The sequence below is a fragment of the Jaculus jaculus genome, chromosome 2 (assembly GCF_020740685.1).
Source record: "Jaculus jaculus isolate mJacJac1 chromosome 2, mJacJac1.mat.Y.cur, whole genome shotgun sequence".
In the NCBI taxonomy this organism is placed as follows: domain Eukaryota; kingdom Metazoa; phylum Chordata; class Mammalia; order Rodentia; family Dipodidae; genus Jaculus; species Jaculus jaculus.
The window spans coordinates 194,876,082-194,890,722 of record NC_059103.1 but is presented as its reverse complement, the minus strand read 5'-3'; the positions used below and the strand labels follow the sequence as shown (position 1 = coordinate 194,890,722).

Genomic DNA, 14,641 nt, shown 5'->3' with positions numbered 1-14,641 from the left:
ACCTTTAATGCCCACCCCTGGGAGGGCAGCATTTGGATGCCATGGTGAGTGTGGCTGAGACTTCCTTCTCTGTCCCTTACTTACCCTGCTGCTCTGTCCCTTCAGGTGATTTTGGACTTGAAAGGCTCTGATTACAGTTGGTCGTATCAGACGCCACCCTCTTCCCCCGGCACCACCATGTCCAGAAAGTCCAGTGTGTGCAGGTAAGTGAAGCCGGGGTCTCCTCTTGCTTTCTGGGACAAGTCATGTTTCTTTATGCTAATGTGAAAAATAGAGCCAGGCTTCATCTCAAATGGTTCATGCTAAACAGGAAGTCATAAGGCAAAAGAAGTCTGATTTTTGGTCTCCCTTTTTAGTCTCTGGATTAATTTTTGGTTGGAAAGAATGTGCTGTTGTCCCATAGACCAGAGGCTGTAGCTCAGTCACTTTGTTACATTTTACGGGGACGTCTTTTTACCTTATTATGTTCCTCTTCAACAGCACAAAAACCCTGTTGACCAAGAAGTGAACCAAGGTTGATTTTGCATATATGTATGTTTTATTTACTTTGTGATGCTGGGGATAGAATTCAGGGCTTCGTACATTTGTGAAGGCTCTCAAACACTGAGCCATACCTCCACCCCAAGGTTAATTTTCTATAAGCTGATTTCAGTGTTGTCAGTCAAGTGCAGGAAGCCATGATGGCATATGGCCCCACTTTATCCAACATTTCTGTACTCATGAAGGACTCATGTGTCTTTCTTTGTCCATCTTCTCCACCACCACCTCCACCTCCACCACCAACACCTCTACCACCAATACCTTAACCACCTCCACAACCTCCACCTCCACCACCAACACCTTAACCACCTCCACCACGACCACCACATTCCTCCACCACCTCCACCACGACCACCATGTTCCTCCTCCACCTCCACCACGACCACCACGTTCCTCCTCCACCTCCACCGCCTCCACCACGACCACCACGTTCCTCCTCCACCTCCACCGCCTCTACCATGACCACCACGTTCCTCCTCCACCTCCACTGCCTCCACCACGACCACCACGTTCCTCCTTCACCTCCACCACGACCACCACATTCCTCCTCCACCTCCACCGCCTCCACCACGACCACCACGTTCCTCCTCCACCTCCACCGCCTCCACCACGACCACCACGTTCCTCCTCCACCTCCATCGCCTCCACCACGACCACCACGTTCCTCCTCCACCTCCACTGCCTCCACCACGACCACCACGTTCCTCCTCCATCTCCACCGCCTCCACCACGACCACCTCCACCTCCACCACCAACACCTTAACCACCTCCACCATAACCACCACATTCCTCCTCCACCTCCACTGCCTCCACCACGACCACCATATTCCTCCTGCACCTCCACTGCCTCCACCATCACCACCACGTTCCTCCTCCACCTCCACCACCTCCACCACGACCACCACGTTCCTCCTCCATCTCCACCGCCTCCACCACGACCACCACGTTCCTCCTCCATCTCCACTGCCTCCACCACGACCACCACGTTCCTCCTCCACCTCCACCGCCTCCACCACGACCACCACGTTCCTCCTCCACCTCCACCGCCTCTACCACGACCACCACGTTCCTCCTTCACCTCCACCGCCTCCACCACTACCACCATGTTCCTCCTCCATCTCCACCGCCTCCACCACGACCACCTCCACCTCCACCACCAACACCTTAACCACCTCCACCATAACCACCACATTCCTCCTCCACCTCCACTGCCTCCACCACGACCACCATATTCCTCCTGCACCTCCACTGCCTCCACCATCACCACCACGTTCCTCCTCCACCTCCACCGCCTCCACCACGACCACCACCACCACCACCACCACCTCTACCTCCTCCTCTACCTCCACCTCGTCCTCCTTCACCGCTACCACCACCCCCACCACCCTTGCCAGTGTGTTGTTAGTTATGGAAACAATCATCTGGAGGCATCCTGTGTCACCTGCAGGACTGTTTCAAGCTGTTCTTGGCCTGCTGACTGGAAAGTTTGTTCTTGTCTTGAAAGATGGAAACCTCACCAGATACTATTTCCCTTCTTGGAGCTTTTCTCTACCCACGGCTATTCATTTTATTTGACTTTGCAAAGCCAAATGAATGTCCCCATCCGGTAAAGCTGCATGGAAAGGAAGGAGCAAGGTGGATCCACTGCGTCTGTGTATAGAAATGTCTCCGAACATCCTGCTGTGTGTTTCATTTCACCCTGCAGCTTGTCCAATGCACATGTGGCAGGCAGTTCAGGCCAAGAGGCTGCATCTGACACCTGCCTCGGGATGTCAGCGGGTTTCTTTGTCATCTTTCACAGGTTCTGTGTTTGTGTGAGAGACAGAGACATACCTGGTTTTTTTTTTTTTTTTTTTTTTTTTTTTTTTTTTTTTTTGTAGCTAAGAAAAGTTTCTCATTAGTGTAGAGCCAGTTGCATGCCATCCTTTTTTATAGTGTTGGAGTGGAAATTAGGCTGTATGGACAGGAGCTAGCTAGAATGGAAATCAGGCTGTATAGGCAAGTGCTAAGTGGAATGGAAATTAGGCTATGTGGACAGGAGCTAGTTGGAGTGGAAATTGGGCTGGGTGGACAGGAGCTAGCTAGAATGGAAGTCAACTGGGTGGACAGGAGCTAGCTAGAATGGAAATTAGGCTGTGTGAACAGGAGCTAGCTGGAATGGCTCTTGGACAGGAGCTAGCTGGAATGGCTCTTGGACAGGAGCTAGCTGGAATGGCTCTTGGACAGGAGCTAGCTGGAATGCAGTTGCTGGGGGCTTTGCTTTCCATGCCCAAGTGCCATCTTCTGACTGATGGTGGGAAAGGAAAGAAATCATAAAGCCTGTCGCCTCAGCAGCCGTCCTCCAGTGCCCTCCCCTGTGCCTGTGCATCCACACGACAAGTCAGCCACGGTGTATGCCATTGCTTCCTCTGTGAAGGCAGCATGTCGCGCAGGGACAGGCGCAGAGCCTCGAGCTTCCACGGCCCAGTCATCCCTCAGGTGCTTCTGTAGCCCTTTGTTTCACTTCTGCTTGTTTGGACCGTGGGGCTCCACTCAGCTTTTTGTTTTTCCTGAGAGTATCCAGCATGTTTCTTAAGATGAAATGGAATGCAGCCAGGTCACCTGGTGTCTTAGTTAGGGGAACAGAACTGATAGCATGAATTGTAATAAAAAGGGGATTTATTGGGTTAGCTGACGGCATGGACCTGGTAGCTGCTCAGCCCACAAGGCTGGATGCCTCAGCAGTCCCAACCCAGCACTGAGGGCCTTGAGGCTTCCTGGAGAGCTGCTGCTCTTCAGTGCACGCTGGAAGGCCCAGTCAGCTTGCTTCTAATGCCAAGCAAAGATAGCCGAACAGGATAGACACCCATGCCAGGGAAGCACTCAAGTGCAAGCAGTCCCCCTTACCCCCCCCCCCCCAGCAGCCAGGCAGAAGGGATTCCTTTCTCCCAGAGCTGCCTTAAACAAACCCCACTCTGGGAGAGGCCCCCCCCCCACCCCCACCCCCCGCTCTGGGGCGCAGGGCTCGCTGTGGAGGAAGGACTTCCTCCTTCAGTGAATCCTTTCTGGAAGCAACCTCAGAGACCCACGCAAGTGGAATGCCTGTGCACTCCTAATCTGATCACGTTGACAACAGACTTAACCATCACACCTGGGAATGCCATTGTTCACTCCCTGCTTGCCATTTCATCTCAGAAGTAAGCAGCTTACAACTGATTGCCTTTCCTTGCCGAAAGCTGTGCTTGCCTCTTGCCAGGTGCGCTGGCTTAGTGGAGCGGAGACTCAAGCATGTCTGCCCCACGGGCTCTGTTAGCAAAGGCCGAGCACTTGCGGGAAAGCACACAGGGTTGCTTTGCAGTGGTGGCCCCGGCTTATCTAGAACGGGACCGTTTCAGGATGTCAGTCAGTACTGATTGGCTTCGGGGAACCCTGGTCCTCTCGACCCGCATAGACCATCTGAGGACATTGGACCTGTCATATGCTGAAGTCTTAGTGAGTTTTGCCCCAGGGTCACGGCTACTATAGGCAGATGAGTAGATGAAATTAGCCCCACGGTTACTTATTTATTTTTAATGTCACAGCCTTGGTCCCCTAGCTTTGGTAATGGATAGCACGACAGAGCTGCCCACCACTGGCTTATTGAATCATCCGCACCCCCCCACACACACACACATAGGCTCCCATCATTAGAATGTCACATTGTCCTGTCTGAGGCCAAGACCTGGTTGGTATTCCATCGTTCACCTAAAAAAGCCTTTTGTTTGACAGTTGAATGTTTTAAACCTTTGCACACATGTCTTCAGGTTTGGCTGCTCTGGGACAGAAAGCTGTAGTCCTTACGTTTCTGTTTCTTGCCCCACTTGCCCCTCGCAGCAGCCTGAACAGCGTCAACAGCAGCGACTCCCGGTCCAGCGGCTCCCACTCGCACTCGCCCAGCTCGCATTACCGCTGCCGCAGCTCGAACCTGGCCCAGCAGGCGCCCGTGAGGCTGTCCAGTGTGTCCTCCCACGACTCAGGATTCATATCCCAGGACGCCTTCCAGTCCAAGTCACCCTCACCTATGCCACCAGAGACTGCCAACCAGGTAAGGGTGCCCTTGACCCAAAGCAGAGCAGGCACACGCAGACCACTGTTGCCAGGTGGAGCCAAAGGCTTGGGACCTCACTCGTTTAATCCATCCCCAAAGGGCGGGGGTCGTGAGTTGGGCTGGAAGCCTGTCTCCGGGGTTGGTGGTTGAGGAACCCCATTGACTTGGTGAGCTGTCTCTTGATAGGAGACAGCTGCAAAGAGGCGGCATCACGCTGCCATGCCTCTGTATGCACAGCCTGGTGTTCCACTGTACCTGGCACGGGGGGCACCTCCTCCACCCATCTCAGGTTTCTTCATGACTGACTGAGACCTCTGCCCTGGCATTCTCCATCAGTGAGAATGGCTCAGAGCCCCTGTGGATAACGCTGTTGGCACTCTGATCCCGGGAGAAGGAAGGTGTGGACTCTCCGCATCCACCATGGGGTTGGGGGACACTGGTGCTGCCACCACAGAAAGCGGGAGCTGGGCTGGGCTTCAGATGCCGTCGTGTGCATCGTCGGCTTAGGTGTCCCTCTGGCAGCCTTCCTGTCTCTTAGGCTTTAACACTTGTGAGCAGCGCTAACCCGTCAGCCCCACAGTGCCACCTGCTGGGGAGCCCGGGCTGGAGCCGCTTGCTGCTCCTCAGCCGCTGGCGTGCAGAGGCGTCACAGCTCAGAACTGTCAGCGTTGTTCCCTGGGAACTGCGGCCTTTTCTTTCTTCTACCTTGTAGAGATTCCATTTCCCATAGAGAGGCTCAGAGCCGAGAACTGGGACTCTTCTGGCATGCCCATTCCTGCAGGGAGCTTTGGTGTCACCCGTCCCCACTGGTGCTTCACTGAGCCATGCCTGCGCCTCTCGGTCGCGTGGTCATGAGGAGAGCGAGGCTCGCAGATCCGCAAAGGCCATTGCACTGTGCAGCGTGGTGTGTGGGGAGAGCTGAAGTGCTGTGCACTGATAGCCCTCGGAGCAGGCAAAACCCATCAGCCCTTCTGTGCCCTTTGGTGTGGCTGGACTCAAGCAGGGATTCTGCCCTTTTAATGTTGGGGGAGGCAGAGCATGGCAAGTTGGCGTTTTCTGAAATCTGAAAGCTTGTATCCAAGACCTGCTGTGAAATACCTTGAGAATAGGAATTTCATGGTTTTGTTTTTGTTCTGGTCAGTGCTGAGTATTGAGCCCAGGGCTTCTCACATACTAGGTAATTTTTCTGCCATTGAATTTTACCCCCACCCTAGGTTGGTTTTAATAAGATGAGGGATGCTACAGAACTTAATGAAGAATTTTATTTAAAAAAAAATTAGCAGGGCTGGAGAGATGGATCAGTGAATAACACACTTGCCAAGCAACTCTGAGTATCTGAGTTCAAATCCCAAGACCCCATGAAAAAGTTGGAAGCTGTGGCAAGCTTCTGTATTCCCAGTACACCTAAAGCAAGAAAGGAAGATAGCGAGAATTTTCTGGAAGCTCATGAATGGAGCAATGAAAGAGCTTGCCTCAAACTTGGTGGAAGGTGAGGGCCAACCTGAAAGTTGTCCTTTGACCTCCACAGACACACTCTGATAGGCACATGTGCCCCGCAATAAGTTAATGACTAAAAGTAGACATTAGAAGCCGGGTGTGATGCCACACTCCTTTAATCCCAGCACTTAGGAGACTGAGGTAGAAGGATCACTGTGAATTTGAGGCCAACCTGAGACTGCATAGTGAATTCCAGGTCAGCCTGGGCCAGAGTGAGACCCTACCTCAAAACACCCCCCCTCAAAAAAAGGACATTAGGCTGAGGATGGCTCAATAGTTAAAGATAGTTGCTTGCAAAGCCCAGTAGCCTGGGTTTAATTCCTAAGCCACTCATATAAAGCTGGGTGGGTGTCCATTTGCAGCAGCAAGAGATCCTGGCACGCACCCACAAGACCACATGTAAATAAATTTTTAAAAAAGATGGTAAAGCTAATTTTAATCATGAGGTAGAAGAAAACTTTTACCTTTTCCAAGTCACGTCAGCAGGAGGGTCCCACCCAAGGGAGCAGAATTGCCTTTAGTTGAGTTGAGTTTAGTTCATTCTCATTCGTGCCACACAAGATTGAGGTACAGAGAACCTGAAGTCCCCAGCCGGGAAGTGGCAGTCATGAGACTTTAATCCCAGCCCTGGAACTTGGGGTCGCAGACAGCCAGTGGACACTGAGCTGAGAGCAGTGCCTCTCCAGGCACCGCCTGCTGTCTGCCTGGTTCTTGGCCTTTGCAGGAACCCTTCCGAGATGGGTGAAAGGGGCAGAAGTAGGAATCTGGTCACCAGTCACACTTCGGGTGAAGTCACAGCCCAGAGGGGCCCAGCTGGCCATCTTGCCAGCTTGGGGTTAGCCAGTGGTTGCAAATCTCACAGCAAGTACCTGCCTGTCAAGGCAGGAACCCCACGGCTCGTGTGCAAAGCATGGGCCTTGTTGCTCACCCACTCAGTGCTTTTTGAGCGCCCTACTTGCCAGGTTGAGGGCTAGACGGGGAGTTTAAGCAGAGGCCCTGACGCGGCCGTGTCGGAAGCCAAGCTGTGAGCACGTGTCCCAGCCAAGACCAGGGAGCTGGCAGGCCCAGGCCTTAGTGTTAGTGAAGTTACTGTGGCTTTGGAAGCACTGCACTGACCACCGCACTCCCTTGCTCCCCACCCCCATGGCACACCACAGGCAGAATGCTTCGAATATGTCTTTAAGGCTGGAGGCTGTGCCTCATGGCCCCAGAAGCTGTGTTTGGACCAGGGAAGAGCTTGGGAATTGGAGCCATTTGGGTCAACCTATAGCTACTGCCGTAGCCAGGGTCACTTCAGGGCAGTACACAATGTCCGTGTGCATGCCATGGCCTCCCTGGGGAACTGAGCAGATGCCTAAAAGCACACAGCATTGCACTGAACTGTCCCCTCCATGGCAGCCACGTATGCTGACTCGTGCCGCAGTGCAGCCGGGTTAGGGCTTGTTGGGTCACACGTTGATTGATTTTCAAGGGCTTTCTTCAGGCCGCCTGCGCGGGTGAAAAATGACCTTAACCCTCTGCTTCTCTCGTCTTCCCTCTCCTGTGTGTCTGTCTTTCTCTCTGTGCGTGCCCTTCCTGCCCTGTCCCTGATCCTTTTAATTTGTTACGATTTTCGGCGGCCTGTGGCTCGGTTTGTTGGTCCCCTCGTGTGGCCCCTGCCCCAATGCAGACCTCGTCCAGCTCGGCCTCCTCGGAAGCCTCGGAAACCTGCCAGTCAGTGAGCGAGTGCAGCTCCCCCACCTCAGTCAGCTCGGGCTCCACCATGGGCGCCTGGGTGTCCACAGAGAAGGTGACCAGCTGGGGTCGCAGCCATAGCGGGTGTTCCCCTTGTCCCTACCCTGCCTGATGATCACACGGCCATCACAGCTGCAGGGACCTGGGAACTGGGGATAGACACCAACAGTGGGCCCCGTGGGACAGCGTGGGAGCAGGCCAAGGGCCTTCCTGGACCCGGAACCCTGGCTGCCGAACAAGGACCGTGCGGTGTCTCCCAGGGGAGAGGAAGGGATATGGGGAATTCGGAGGTGTGAAAGCTTCTTCCCCAAACAGGTGTTGTGTTGTGTGCTCATCCATCTCCCTCTCTCCTTCCCAAGCACCCCACATGACCGTTGGCTGTGACGTCTCACTGTGTCACAGGCTGTGTGCTTTTTCTGCCTTTTAGTTTGCAAACCCTCCATCCCAGCCCTGGATTTGTAATCTGCTCTGGAACAGTGTGATGATTTTGGAAATCTGCAATGAAGACACTCATTTCAAGTCACTTCTGATTATGTTAATTTGCATAATGAGATGAATAAACCCCGTATCACCATGAAATTATGCTTTACCAGTTGATCAAAAAAAAAAAAAACCACTGCAAATTAAAGATGATCAATTTCCACACTGTTCAGAAATGCAGGTCAAATGTTTCCTCGACTGAATACTTACTTGGTGTCAAACCCACATGCAGTCTTCGCCTGGACTCTCTTCTCTTGCATCGCGGGCCAGCTGCGCGCAGCAGAGCCCCAGCGCGTGTTTCAGTAGTAAACATTCGGGGTTCCCCCCTGCCCGGTGTACCTCTGTACTCATCCTGTTATATTAATTTTTTTTTCCTTTTCTTCTCCATTTTTTTGTTTTGTCTGTTTCCAGTTGTCTAATGGGTTTTCTCACTATAGTTTATCAAGTGAGTCCCATACGGGGCCCGTGTGTGCAGGCCCTTTTCCTCATTGCCTGCCTGCCTCCCGCCTGCTCCCTCGGGTCACCTCTGTCCACCTTCCAGACTACGCTCATTATTACACCATTGGGCCCGGCATGTTCCCGTCATCTCAGATCCCTAGCTGGAAGGTTTGTGTCTCTCCTCCCTCCCTCGCTCCCCCCCCCACCTTTGTGCTCATCCCTCTTCTGGTCACCGTCCTAACCCCTTCTTTCACACTCTGCCTTCTTCCCCATAATGCCTCTCCCTGAGGAAACCTCCACCTGGCCACTCCGAGATAGTTTCCATGTGGAACAGTGAACTGGCTGTTCCTTCAAGGACCTGGAGTTAGCCCCTGGCAGCTGGGAGGCTAACTGGCCCTGCAAGGCCAGGCTGTGGGCTCCTTCCTGGGCCACTTGCACAGATCTGCCTGTTCTGTCCCCCTGGCCACTTGTCCCCTAATGAGTCTCCTGTGATAACAGAACCACACACAGCCCAAAATACACAGTACCCAAAACTTCATGCTTAGTTTTGTTTGTTTTTTATACTGAAGCCTGTTTGCTTTCAAACTTTTGAAATGTGAGGCTCCAGGGAGATTAATTCTGTTTTATTTGCAGCCAGCTCTTGGGCTGCCAGAATTTTGAGCAGGCTTGACTTCATTTTTGCAAAGACTTCTCCAGCCCTGCTTCTGTCCTGGCAGAAGCCCCCAGAGGTTCCCTTTGAGGCTCCAGGCCGCAGAGGTGGAGGATGCCCCTGTGGAGGGGCTGGTGACGCTGTAGTGCCTCCTGGTGGCCGCTCCACCTCAGTGCACTCTGGTGGCTGCTTCTGACAGGCGGGCAGTCCTGGCCCCTGGGGAAGGCTCTGTCCTAGCTGGTGCTTTACACTAATGACCGCCTGTCAGGTGGCTGTTGACTAAGTGTCACTTGCTGCTGGCCTGGTTGAGGGCCTTTAATGTTTGGGCTGATCTGAAAGGGGAAGTCCCCAGGGGGTGGGGTGGGGAGTGGCTTGCAGAGGGGCTGTGGGCTGGTCCCCACTAGAACTGCTTCCTGTGGGCAGGGGCTGCAGACCCCCGCATGGGCCAGGGGCCTGGCTCCTGACCACACCCTTTCACTTAGGACTGGGCTAAGCCAGGACCCTACGACCAGCCACTGGTAAACACCCTCCAGCGTCGCAAAGAGAAGCGTGAGTCGGACCCCAATGGGGGAGGACCCACAGCCACAGGAGGCCCGCCAGCAGCTGCCGACGAGGCGCAGAGACCACGGAGCATGACTGTGTCGGCTGCCACCAGGGTGACACACTTGTTCTCTACATGTGGTTAAGCATACATAGCAGGTGGTTGGGGGTGGTGAGGACATGCTGAAGATCCTGGGAGGAGCCTGGTGTGAGGATCGCATCAGAACTTCCTTCCTTCCTTTTTTTTCCTTTTTCTTTTTTGTAGTTGTTGTTTGGTTTTCCAAGGTAGGGTCTTGCTGTAGCCTAGGATGACCTAGGATTAGTCTCAGGCTGGCCTTGAACTCACAATCATCCTCCTACCTCTGCCTCCCAAAGTGCTGGGATGTGTTGCCAGCAGGAATGTTAACAGGCGCAGTGCTGGGGCTCCCCGCAGAGTGGTGTGGTGACTCGGGGCGCGGAGCTTTAATGACCAACTGGCTTGCCCTCCGCTCTGCAGCCTGGCGAGGAGATGGAAGCTTGCGAGGAGCTGGCACTCGCCCTGTCACGGGGCCTCCAGCTGGACACGCAGAGGAGCAGCCGGGACTCGCTGCAGTGCTCCAGCGGCTACAGCACCCAGACCACCACCCCGTGCTGCTCCGAGGACACCATCCCCTCCCAAGGTACGAGGCGTCAGGCTTTCCGGGCGGCACCAGGTGAGGAGGCCGCGATCCGGCCGTGGTTCTACCCACAGTACAACCCCGACCACCAGATGAGGGCTTCAGTATTGTTCATTACCACATGGGAATGCTTTGGAGCTGCCTGTAGTTGACAGCTGCCGCCTGAGAAGTGACCTTCTCACCACCAGGGTCTTTGGCAGTCCCCAGCCTGAGCCAAGACAGGTCATTAATAACAGCTTGATTGTTGCTTGGGCACTTGGCACTAAGTGCCTTATATTTATTGTCCCACTTAATCTTCACAACTACGCGTGGGATATTTTATCCCCACGTTACAGATGTGGAAACCGAGGCTCAGCAATGCCGAAATCCACATGATTTCACCTCATGAGTGAGAGCTAAGAGTCTTAACGCTCGCGCTCTTCCCCTGTTCCAGCCACGTCCGTCCTCTTGTCCACCCTGCCTCTCCCTCTCCCCATATACACAAGTCAGGCAAGATGGAAAACCTTAAGGCTGGGTGTGTGACAGTTGGCCAAGTCACTTCGCAAGCTTCACTTAAAGCCAGTGAGTCTCAACAGAAGTGGTTTTGTTCCCCAGAGGACAGGTGACACTATCTGGAGACATTGTTGATGGTCACAACTTGCAGGGGTGCCACTGGAGTCTAGTGGGTAGGGCCAGGGTTGCTGCTCAACACCCTAAGGAACACAGGCCAGCCTGCACACCTCTCCCCAACAAAAAGTTATCTGGCCCCAAATGTCACTTCAGAAACTCCATCTTGCCAAGATAAATCCGTAAGCACAGCCCCCCCCCCCCCCAATCCTCCCTTCCCCATGCGCTGGGCACATGCCATTTTTGAGTGGAAATAAGCACAAGTCACTGAGGGAGCCTTTTGTACCTGGTTTTCAGGACCTGGTGGCCAGTACCTGCCGCCTTGTCTTTTTTCACCTGGTCAGTCAGGGGTGGACGTGCACTAGTCTGTGTGGTTTTTCATGTCTAAATCTGGAGCAGAGGATTTGACAGATCTGACTCCCCTTCATCCCATGTTCCTCCCAGACACGTGCCTGGCTGTTTAGGTTCCTCCCCACCTCACAGCCACTGTTCAGGGTGACACGGGTCCGCTACTAGAGCGGGCATGCTTCAGCAGCCTGGGGGAGGGTAAGGCTGTGTACCCCCTCTTGTGCCTTCTGTCCTCCCAGTACCGCAGAGCCACTCCTTGGGCGTGACTAATCCAGCGCTATCCTCAGTTTCAGATTATGATTATTTCTCCGTAAGCGGTGACCAGGAGGCAGAGCAGCAGGAGTTCGACAAGTCCTCCACCATTCCGAGAAACAGCGACATCAGCCAGTCCTACCGGAGGATGTTCCAGGCCAAGCGCCCAGCCTCCACCGCTGGCCTCCCTACCACCCTTGGACCTGCCATGGTCACCCCAGGGGTTGCAACCATCCGAAGGACCCCTTCCACCAAGCCTTCTGTCCGCCGCGGGACCATCGGAACCGGTCCCATCCCCATCAAGACTCCAGTCATCCCAGTCAAGACCCCGACTGTCCCAGACCTCCCTGGGGTCTTGCCATCCCCTCCAGATGGGCCAGAGGAGCGGGGTGAGCACAGCCCCGAGTCTCCATCTTTGGGTGAGGGGCCCCAGGGTGTCACCAACATCTCCTCTTCCATGTGGAGTGGCCAAGCATCTGTCAACCCTCCCCTTCCAGGCCCAAAGCCCGGTATCCCCGAGGAGCACAGACAGGCGATTCCAGAGAGTGAGGCCGAAGACCAGGAGAGGGATCCCCCAAGTGCCACTGTCTCCCCAGGCCAGATGCCGGAGAGTGACCCTGCAGACCTGAGCCCCAGAGAAAGTCCTCAAGGAGAAGACATGCTGAACGCCATCCGAAGGGGCGTGAAACTGAAGAAGACCACCACAAATGACCGCTCGGCCCCTCGCTTCTCCTAGGCTCTCAGAGCTCCCACTCAGTGTGGCCAGTGGGGAGTGAACTCTAATTAATACAACCTAATTTGTCTTGATTCATTCCAATCTATAATCAAACAAAAGATTTTGTAGGCAGTTCAGGATTCAGCTCTTTTGAAAGTACTCAACATCTTTAGATAAGAATTAAAAGCAACATATGTAACTGACATAATCTTGATCTTTTAATTTGTAAATATTGACAATTTTCTTTCTGCACATTTTAATCTTAGTTTCCCTTTTGATTTTTCTGAAGGTGCCAAATTCCATTTAACTTTTTTACAAGTCTTTGTAAAATTTTAAATGCATAAGGGGTGGGGGTTGGGGCAGGGGAACCACAAAGTAATTTCAGAAAGGATTATATACTAAGTTCTCTTTTTCTTTTTCTTCCTGCAAGTTTTTGTAGATGCATCGTAGTAGTCTAGTTTAGAAGCAAATTCAAGTTATTTTAATGGACAAAACATAGGAGTGAAATCCTCAAATATACTGTGTTCTGGATAAATGCAGGAGTAACAGTTAAGCAATATTCAGAGACATAAACCTGGAAACGGCGGGCTGTGTTGGGATTGGGGGGAGGGCTGTGGGAGGGGCACACTGTCAGTGTACTGATCTGTTACATTTAAGAGTAGCCTCGTAGGTTGAATTTCTAGTAGCTTCATGGTAAATGCATCCGAATAAGCCATACTGGATTGCAGTGTTTGTTTCTGTAGGGTGTTTAAGGACTTCCTTCCTCCCACGATTCTCTTGCCCAAACACAGCCCCCGCCTCCAACCCCACGCATGCTGCTGCCACGGGTGGACAAGAGTCCCCACTGTATCTTCTTCTAGTTTTTACTCACTTCCATTGAATCCAAATACATCCAAAAGGGTAAGGCAGTTTAGAAAAAAATTAAAATATTTAAAAATGAAAGCAGGGAATTCTTAGTATAGAAAATGCCTTTTACTTAACTGTGCCCAGCAGGCTGGGTGCATTGAAAAGCCCAGATATTTTGAAAAAAAACTCAAGCAGATTTAACAAGGGGGTAACCAGCTTGGAGTCTAGTTATTTGCCAATATACTTACCCAATCTGGGGCTTGTTTTTCTTCGCTTCTTTAAATAAAGGGCAGTTAATTGGCTTCATACTAAACATTGAAGAGAGGATTTATTTATTGTCACTGAGAATCTGACCACTATACTGTTTTTTTATTATTATTCTAGCTGATGTTGTTTTGGAATGGATTTGTGTTTTTAAGTGGAAGTTAAATTTGTTATAACCACCATCCCCTAAAGCCAGCAGAGATTTGTAGATTCAGGGAGATCACATTTGGAAAAGACACCTGTGTTACAAGGTCAGTCCTTCAGCAGGGGCTGACGTGCATATCCGGGGCCGTGCCTGCTCAAGAGGAGGAGCTTGAGTCCCACATGCCCTGCAGATCTCTGCTGGCTCCGACCTTCAATGACATTATCTTAGGCTTTACTGCGTCACTACATTGGATGAGAGTAGCATTCCTGTACAGCTGTTGTTCTGTATTCACATTTAACACTGCTGTGATCGCTCAAGGACACTTTATGTTATGGCTTTAAAGCGAAGGCATGATTATTAGAAATGACTTAAGCTTTTTTTCTTTGAAAAACAAGCTCCTTTTACCGACTATAAGCAACAGTAGTGCCTGGGGTCTAGCCCACCAATCTTGATGACTAAAGGAGCTGATGCATTGCGCATATGACGCTTGAGATGGTTTTTGCAAACGCAGACATCGCTGCAAGGTCGTTACAATAGATAAAAGTGGTATTTTAGACCTTTGAAATAAATGGATGTAACTGTACCTTGGTACAGCTTTTCACTTGTTTAGTTTTTAAACGTTAGTATAATCTGAATAAATTTAATATAAAATGTTGCCAAATTCAATGTAGAGAGAATGTGACAAACACCTTGGGTAGTTCTGTTTGTGTTTTTGCATATTGTAAAAGCAGTGTAACAGCTGAAAATAAAGACATGCTTTCTAAAGGAAAATGACTGTTTAGTTGCTAGTTTGTACTGAGAGTTGACCTCTCCTGTGCAGTTTTTGTTCTAAACTTGTATAAATAACACTTGTGTAATGTGTCCC

At 52.1% G+C, this 14,641-nt stretch overlaps 1 protein-coding gene across 7 annotated transcripts in view; it reads left to right on the top strand.

Moving 5' to 3' along the window:
- Positions 1–14,547, top strand: part of Mtss1 (MTSS I-BAR domain containing 1) — a 170,958-nt gene extending 156,411 nt beyond the window's left edge. Inside the window, exons 9-15 of one of the 7 annotated variants that reach the window (XM_045143047.1) lie at positions 106–203; positions 4,393–4,603; positions 8,729–8,923; positions 9,887–10,060; positions 10,441–10,636; positions 11,842–12,195; positions 12,304–14,547. In XM_045143047.1, coding sequence (XP_044998982.1) covers positions 106–203; positions 4,393–4,603; positions 8,729–8,923; positions 9,887–10,060; positions 10,441–10,636; positions 11,842–12,195; positions 12,304–12,542 — 1,467 coding nt within the window. In that variant the 3' untranslated portion in view covers positions 12,543–14,547. Of the gene's footprint in view, positions 1–105; positions 204–4,392; positions 4,604–7,772; positions 7,893–8,728; positions 8,924–9,886; positions 10,061–10,440; positions 10,637–11,841 lie in introns of all 7 variants that reach the window. The other 6 variants (XM_045143046.1, XM_004661347.3, XM_004661348.3 and 3 more) reach the window with 6 other exon arrangements.
- The last annotated feature ends 94 nt before the right edge of the window (positions 14,548–14,641 follow it).